We start from the raw sequence: 8901 nt of genomic DNA, 5'->3' as shown, positions 1-8901 counted from the left end.
TACGAGTATGGCTTTATTAAATGTTAACTTATGCGAAAACCTAAATAAATATTTCGTAACCTAGGGTTAATATTGATGGCGTCTTGGCAATTCGCGGAAATTTAATAATTTGTCTGTGGATGAAGGACAGCGAGGGGAAGACGAAAGCAGATCAATCGTACATATGTATGCACATATTTACATTTATTAATGCATACATATTTATGCGTTTGTCTTTTTGGATGAATGAAGAATTTCATAAATGTAGTGATTTAGAGATTGCGATTTGAATAATGTACTGTGGCGCGTATGCTAGGGGTGATGCAACTTTTTGGCGTTTCGCCGTTTGTCTTGGTTCAAATCCCGGACGGACCAAGTAAAAATTTTTTTTTTGTTTTTTTTTTAATTGTCATATCCATATTCCATTTTAAATTTTACTATTAGCTTTGTTTAAAATAATATATGTAAATGGATATGTAGGTACAAACGCATGTATAATTTCACATAATCGCACAAATTTGCCAAAAGTTACTGAAAACTTTATTGTAAATGTTTTCACTAAAATGTTAGTTATTGGAATTAAAATTTTATGCGAATCCAATTTTTATTCCCATTTTTAGAAAGCGCAAGTATGTATATATTCATACCACCAACATTATTTCATAAGTAGGTAATTTTAAACACACATATGTATGTATGTACATTAGGGTGGTCCAAAAACAGTAAAGTCGGAATTGTACTGCTCTCACCCCTAGATTGTTCTATATCGAAAAAAGTATACCAGTATTTTTATACCCGAGCGCACTTATGCACAAGGGTATTATAACTTTGTTCACATAACGGTTGTTTGTAACAGGCAAAGCGAATCGAGATAGATATAGATAAATGTGTACATAAATGATCAGAATGAAAAGAGAAATCGATTAAGCGGGGACTGTCTGTCCGTCCGTCCGTCCGTCTGTGCACACGACAACTCGAGTTAAAATTGAGATATCTTAACGAAACTTGGTATGTGCACTTCTTTCGGGCGTAGGACGGATGGTATTGAAAATGGGCAATATCGGACAATAACCACGCCTACCTCCCATATAACGGTAATTTTCCGAAATACGGAAACTGCGATATTTTAGTAACTACTGAAGATTATTCACTCAAAATTTATATTTACAATAACTTTTAGACGAAAAATAAGAATATTATACATTTTTGGAAAATGGGCGTAGCCACGCCCACTTATGGATACATGTGTATAACTTGGTAACCGCTGCACCAATTTCTTCCAAACTTGGCACAGTTGTTAGTCTTCCTACAGCATACCAAATGGCCGCAAATTTTTAAAATCGGACAATAACCACGCCTACCTCCCATATAACGGTAATTTGGAGAAATACGAAATCTTCGATAAATCAATAAATATTAAAGCTAATTTACTCAAAATTGATGCCTGCAACAACTCTTTACCAAGAAATACGTTTATGATAAAATTTTGGAAAATGGGCGTGGCACCGCCCACTTATGATCACATATATGTATCTCGGTAACCGTTCTACCAATTTGTACCAAACTCGGTATGATTATTGTGCTTGCTACATAGAAGCAAAACGTTGAAAATTATTGGAATCAGATTCAAATTACGACCACTTTTCTTATAACGGCAAATTTCAGAAATGCTTGAAACTTCAATATTTCGAAATTTAAGGAAGCTAATTTACTCAAAATTGATACACACCGGCTTAACTTGTAGCGGTACCTGCGCCGGGTATTTAATGTTCGGCTCCGGCCGAACTTAGACTTTCCTACTTGTTTTATTTTGAAATCAATTAATATTCAGAGGTCGCTCAAAGCGCTCAAAGTTTTCCATGTATTTTTATATGGGAAAAAACTTTTCGTAGAAATGGTATAGAATTTTGGAAAATCAATATTTTTCGATCGGAAAACTCTGGTTCTCTTCAGAAGACTTTCAATAATAATACCCAATTGTTTATTTAACCCTTTTTTAATACTAACGATTTTTAATTGGTCGCCCCATTGCATTTTTCGGGGTTTTTGGCGGACCTATAAATTATAGTTGCAATGCAAAAATGGTTAAATAAACAATTGGGTATTATTATTGGGAATCTCCTGCAGATAAACAGAGTTTTCCGATAGAAAAATATTGATTTTTAACTATTCTATACCATTTCTACGAAAAGTTATTTTTTCCCCATATAAAATACATGGAAAACTTTACGGGTATATTTTTTTGGTATAGAACAATCCTAGGGGGTGAGAGCATAAAAATTCCGACTTTACTTTTTCACATGCATTTTTGGACCACCCTAATGTGCATAGACTGGCAATAAAAAGTGAGTACATGATGTTTTTTGCTTAATATTTGCAATGTTTTTCAATTAAATTTTTTTTTATTATCGTTTTATAAAAATATGGTTTATGCTTTAATCCAAACTATACAAGTCAAACTTTAAACAGAACTTAGAAAAACTCAACGAATTTTCATCTAAATTTTGACCTTTTTAATCTGAATTTTTAGATCGGTTTTTTTAATTCTAATGAAATAAAATTAAGTTTAAGCGGCTAAAAAATCGAGTTGTTTTTTAATGAATTTTGTTTCCCGGCGGATTTTGCGGTTTTATGCATATAACAAGTGCAATTTGTAAAATAGAGCGTTCATTTTTTTAAACTTTGTTTGCAAACCGTCATGCGCATTTTATTCTACAAGAAATTCCCTTTTATATAGTCAAAAGTGCAAACAGCCGTCAGCAATAAAAAATCATTAAATATCAACGCAATTTTTTAGCCGCTTAAAACTTACACTTGTTTTCTTAGAATTAAAAAACCGATATATGCATCTGCGTAGGTACTCAAAATTTTTCTAAATATTCAGATTAAACAGGTCAAAATTTAGACGAAAGTTCGTTGAATTCTTCTAAGATCTGTATAAAGCTTAAAAGTTTGACTTGTATAGTTTTAATAAAAGCATGAAGCACATTTTTATAAAAGGATAATAAAAAAAAATTAATTGAAAAACCTTGCAAATATTAAGCAAACAAGTAAGAAAGTTTAAGTTCGGGCGGAGCCGAACATTAAATACCCGGCACAAATATTAAATATATGTTTTTCACCTTTCCGACAGATACCGCTACATGGCAAGCCGGGGTGTATCAATTTTGAGTAAATTAGCGTCCTTAAATTTCGAAATATTGAAGTTTCAAGCATTTCTAAAATTTACCGTTATATGTAAAGCGGCCGTAATTTTAGTCCGATTTCAATAATTTTCAGCGATTTGCTTTTATGTGGCAAGCACAATAACCATACCGAGTTTGGTACAAATTGGTAGAACGGTTACCGAGATACATATATCTGATCATAAGTGGGCGGTGCCACGCCTATTTTCCAAAATTTTATCATAATCGTATTTCTTGGTAAAGAATTGTTGCAAGCGTCAATTTTGAATAAATTAGCTTTAATATTTACTGGTTTATCGGAGATTTTGTATTTCTCTAAATGACCTTTATATGGAATGCGTGGTTATTGTCCGATTTTAAAAATTTTCGGCCATTTGGTATGCTGCACCAACGCCAACAATTGTTTGGAAGAAATCGGTGCAGTGGTTGCCAAGATATACACATGTAACCATAAGTGGGCGTGGCTACGCCCATTTTTCAAAAATTTATAATATTCTTATTTTTCGTCTAAAAATTATTGTAAATATCAATTTTGAGTGAATAATCTTCAGTAGTTACTAAAATATCGCAGTTTTCGTATTTCTGATAATTACCGTTATATGGGAGGTAGGCGTGGTTATTGTCCGATTTTGCCCATTTTCAATACCATCCGTCCTACGCCCGAAATAAGTACACGTACCAAGTTCGTTAAGATATCTTAATTTTTACTCGAGTTATCGTCTGCACAGACAGACGGACAGACGGACGGACGGACAGACAGTCACCGCTTAATCGATTTCTCTTTTCATCCTGATCATTTATGTATACATTTGTCTTTATCTATCTCGATTCGTTTTGCCTGTTACAAACAACCGTTATGTGAACAAAGTTATAATACCCTGTGCACAAGTGCGCTCGGGTATAAAAACACCATGCACTCACTTTTGATTGCCAGTCTATGTATGCATGTACATATGTGTGTAAACTTTATGCTAAACTATCATTATTTTAAATTGTATTTGCATCTTCATAAAAGGAGAACAAGATAAAAAATTTAACAAAAATTACAAACTAATGAAAATTGTGTGATGATTTACCATATTTTCGTTTAGTTGCTCGCAAAGAACATCACATTTCATATTGCTCAACATTGTATTATATTATCAACATTAAATTCAACAGAATTTCTACATTCCGACTTGAACTTTTTTAACGCTGTTAATTTTTCGTCCGCGAATAGTTTCCACTTTCAGTTTGCACCTTCTCTATCTATCTAAGTTCTCTGATTGCGCCCACCAATAAAAGGCAATAAAGCCCGCGGACTAAATTTCCTTTGCGAAAGAGCAATAATAGCCGTGAGCTTTATTTCCCAAAGAAAAGGATATAACGCCCGCTAGATTTATTTCATAAAAAAGGAAATAAAGCCCGTGAGTTTTGCTTTCTCTGGCTTTATTTTACTGAAACATTCCAATTATGTATACAGGCATACATTTGCATCAAATGGAACGTATTTTAAACGAATTGCTCTCTATTTTTGCATACAGCGAAGTTGGATGTGCAGTAAGGATATATTTTTTTAATAGGGTTGCCACCTGCGTTTAAAATTATTATTAGATGTGCGTTCAAAATTATAATATTTACACTGTTCTCCCGATTTTCAAAGATGAGGTGTCAAATGAAAGGGCTTGGCCTTTGGATATGCAGTAAGGATATATTTTTTTAATAGGGTTTCCACCTCCCTTTAAAATTGTGATATTTACACCGTTCTCCCGATTTTCAAAAATGAGGCGTCAAATGAAAGGGCTTGGCCTCTGGATGGGCATTGAGGATATAATTTTTTTTAATGGGGTTGCCACCTGCGTTTAAAATTATGATATTTACACCGTTCTCCCGATTTTCAAAAATGAGGTGTCAAATGAAAGGGCTTGGCCTCTGGATGTGCAGTAAAGATATATTTTTTTATTTTTCAAAAATGAGGTGTCAAATGAAAGAGCTTGGCCTCTGGATGGGCATTGAGGATATATTTTTTTAATGGGGTTTCCACCTGCGTTTAAAATTGTGATATTTACACCGTTCTCCCGATTTTCAAAAATGAGGCGTCAAATGAAAAGGCTTGGCCTCTGGATGTGCATTGTGGATATATTTTTTTAATGGGTTTCCACCTACGTTTAAAATTATTATATTTACACAGTTCTCCCGATTTTCAAAAATGAGGTGTCAAATGGAAAGGGCTTGGCTTCTGGATGTGCAGTAAGGATATATTTTTTTAATAGGGTAGGGTTGCCACCTGCGTTTAAAATTATGATATATACACCGTTATCCCGATTTTCAAAAATTAGGTATCAAATGAAAGGGCTTGGCCTCTGGATGTGCAGTAAGGATATATTTTTTTAATAGGGTTGCCACCTGCGTTTAAAATTATGATATTTACACCGTTTTCCCGATTTTCAAAAATGAGGTGTCAAATGAAAGGGCTTGGCTTCTGGATGTGCAGTAAGGATATACTTTTTTCAAAAATGAGGTGTCAAATGAAAGGGCTTGGCCTGTGGATGTGCAGTAAGGATATATTTTTTAATAGGGCTTAAAATCATGATATTTACACCGTTCTCCCGATTCTCAAAAATGAGGTGTCAAATGAAAGGGCTTGGCCTCTAGATGCGCCGTAAGGAAAAAAAATATTTAGTTCAATGTTATCATATTGGTTAGTTTTTATTTAGAACAGGAGGGTTTTGATGTACACATTCTAAAATGGAGACAAAAGCCACAATAAAGGTGAAATAACGCCCGCGGCCTTTATTTCTTTTGTTTTTAGGAAATAAAGTCCATGGGCGTTATTTCCGCGGGCCTTATTGCACTCCACCCAGTAAGGTTATAGTTTTTTAATAGGGTTGCCGCCTCTGTTTGAAATTGTAATATTTACACCGTTCACCCGATTTTCAAAAATGAGGTGTCAAATGAAAGAGCTTGCCTCTGAATGTGCAGTAAGGATATATATTTTAATAGGGTTTACACCTGCGTTTAAAATTATGATATATACCCGGTTCTCCCGATTTTCAAAAATGAGGTATCCAATGAAAGGGCTTGGCCTCTGGATGTGCAGTAAGGATATCAGGGTTCGGAAATTCTCATTTATGATTATTCGTTTTCATTCATCTTCTGAGATTTATCGGGATCGACAAAATTCCAAATCTATTTTGCATTCTTTTATCGCGAGTGAAAAATGCAATCAAATTTATCATCTCTCACATTCGGAATGCGATTGACAAAAAAATTTCCGGCGCTTTTCATTCGCGATCGAAAAAAGATCCGTTGGAAGGAATGTAGGAATATGCACAAATATATGAATTATGGTGGTAACTTATATGTATGTATTTACATATAAATTACATACATGCATACGTATAGTTAAAGTACAGTATATTTTGCTTAGCTGCACATCCTTCTTTGCACGAAAAACTTGTGCACTTAACCCAAAAAGGCACTTGAGCGAAATTTCTTTACTACTTCGATGAGGAAGGTATCCAAATCCCTATGAAACCAAATAATGGAGAAGCTCTTACCACGTAGAAATTACTGCAAGCGAAATTTTTACCGAATACTATCTAATTATCTATATAACTACATAAATTTATAGCCATTTTCGTTGTTCTGCGAGATGAACAAAATAAATAAAAAGTTGTAAAATTAGGTAATTGTAGGGCCAGTGCAGGTAAACGTAATACTTTCTTTGATAATTGATACTAGTCGCATAATTTTTAGGGCAGGTATGCTAAATGCATCTATCGGAGCAGTTTCCTTATAAATGTTAAAAATAATTCCTCTGATGCGCATCTGCGTAGGTATCTTATATGTGCACTTAAGCATAGAGGCAGCAAAGCAAAATATACTGTATATTCCAAGCGTACACTTTTCAGTATAATTGTGTATCTGCATGTTATTTTATTATAGTGATTGCGTTTATTTATTATATCTAATAAATGGAACTTAGTGGGAGAAAAGTAATGAGTAATGAGAAAAGTGGGCATCTGGTGAAGACTGAGAGTAAAGACGCTTGTAAAAAATTGCCGAAAAGCATTGAGACACTATGCCGCAACATATATAGTTTCTTTTCCCACAGTCCAAAGAGGATACATGAACTGAAGGAATTTTAGGACTACTGTTCGGTAAAACCCCACAAAATCTTGGGCATCTTGGCTTTCAGTAGGAGGCGTTGTGTTAAGAATAGTTGAACAATGGGATAGTTTGAAACTTTATTTTATTTCTTGCTTTTATGAAGTAAACGGTACTGGAATGTGTTGCAAAACCAAATGCTTTTTTTATATCTGTCGTATATTTTCCCCATAATTAACAAACTTAACAAAGAGTTTCAAGGTGAAAGCCCTCGTTTGCCTTACTTATATGCAACTATCAAAGCACATTATCTTTTGATTTTGAGTAACTTCATTAAAAAAGATGCGATCAGTAACATATTGATGTTGATTTTAAAAATGAAAATAATCATGTTAAAATATCTGACATTTTTGTTGGAACGAAAGCTGAGATGTTTATGAAAAGTAATGTCAATTGTTCTGGAATCCTTGAAGTTAAAACCAAGACAGTAAAGTTTTACATAGAGTTTTTGGACCAAATAAATTTAAGATTTGATTTCAAGCGTGAAGATATAAAACTTTTACAAATAATGACACCAGCTAAGGTAGTTTCTAAAGAAGATTTACCAATCTTACCTCTTTTGTTAAGTTTCCCCATCTCATAGATTGCGTATCTGATATAATCACCACACAGTGGAATTTACTGAGGCTAAGTGAGCTTGAGATTTCCTGCGATCTGGATACTGATATGTTTTGGGAAAAAGTTTATTCTGTTAAAAATGGAATGAATGAAAATAGCTTCATGCATCTTCCCAATTTTGTCTTTAATATAATTTCATTACCACATAGCTCTAAACTAAGAAATAAACTTAAGATTGATAGTATCAATAGCATAATAGGGGTATTCTCGAAGTCTTGCACGATGCACGGATTGCACGAAATGCAAAAATACTATTCCAAATTTCGAAGAGTACGAGAACACCCCATTGCAAAGTGGTAGCATGCATGGGGAGCAAGCAGCGAAATTATGTATCAAATACAATAACAAGAGACAGCAAAAAAAAAATTAAGTGAGCGAGATGAGAGGAATGAGAGAAATATGTAGCAATTCCAACAACCAAACAACTAGCACAGGGTCGCTATTATCTTGCTATGCTATTTTGCAAAATATATTCATGGGTTTCGACGTTGCATATTTTGCAGCGATAGGAAATGTTGTTTCCCATGAATTTTCTTGTTGTGTGTTTGCAATTTATGCAATCCGTGCAATCCGTGCTACGTGCAATGGCTTTGCAAGATTTGGAGAATACCCCTAATGTTATGCAAAGAACTTACATATAAACAAGAACGACCCGTACTATTTGTTGTCAGCTGCTAAGGATTTGCATCTTTAATTAAATGATTTAAATTTACTTTTAAGAAATTAAACTTATCGGTACATAACATGTACATATGTATGTATTTATATAATTCATATAACCAAGAAATGTTAAATGGTCTCATCTCTGTGCCTAAGACTGTATCTGCACTTAATTATTTCTTGTTTGTTTTAAAATGTACAAAGTACATACATATATGTATGTATCTAAATGTTTTGTATTCGAAACATTTAATCTTAAATATATGAATTGTGTGCTTTCAGAATGCTTTTTTGTAATTCAAATTTATTT

General features: G+C 33.7%; 1 protein-coding gene across 13 annotated transcripts in view; it reads right to left on the bottom strand.

Moving 5' to 3' along the window:
- The window catches only part of LOC118735137 (Krueppel homolog 1), a 428624-nt gene that overhangs the window by 234525 nt on the left and 185198 nt on the right, over positions 1-8901 (bottom strand). The window contains exon 1 of one of the 13 annotated variants that reach the window (XM_036464759.1): positions 7868-7984. The exons of the other annotated variants lie outside the window; for them this stretch is intronic. Within the exon in view, the coding sequence (XP_036320652.1) occupies positions 7868-7889 (22 nt within the window). The 5' untranslated portion in view covers positions 7890-7984. Of the gene's footprint in view, positions 1-7867; positions 7985-8901 lie in introns of those variants that run through there. 13 annotated transcript variants of the gene reach the window in all.

This window comes from Rhagoletis pomonella, unplaced genomic scaffold (assembly GCF_013731165.1).
Source record: "Rhagoletis pomonella isolate Grant_MI unplaced genomic scaffold, Rhpom_1.0 Rhpom_scaffold_00003, whole genome shotgun sequence".
NCBI lineage: Eukaryota > Metazoa > Arthropoda > Insecta > Diptera > Tephritidae > Rhagoletis > Rhagoletis pomonella.
The sequence above is the reverse complement of the archived record's forward strand: the minus strand, read 5'-3'. Positions and strand labels throughout refer to the sequence as shown.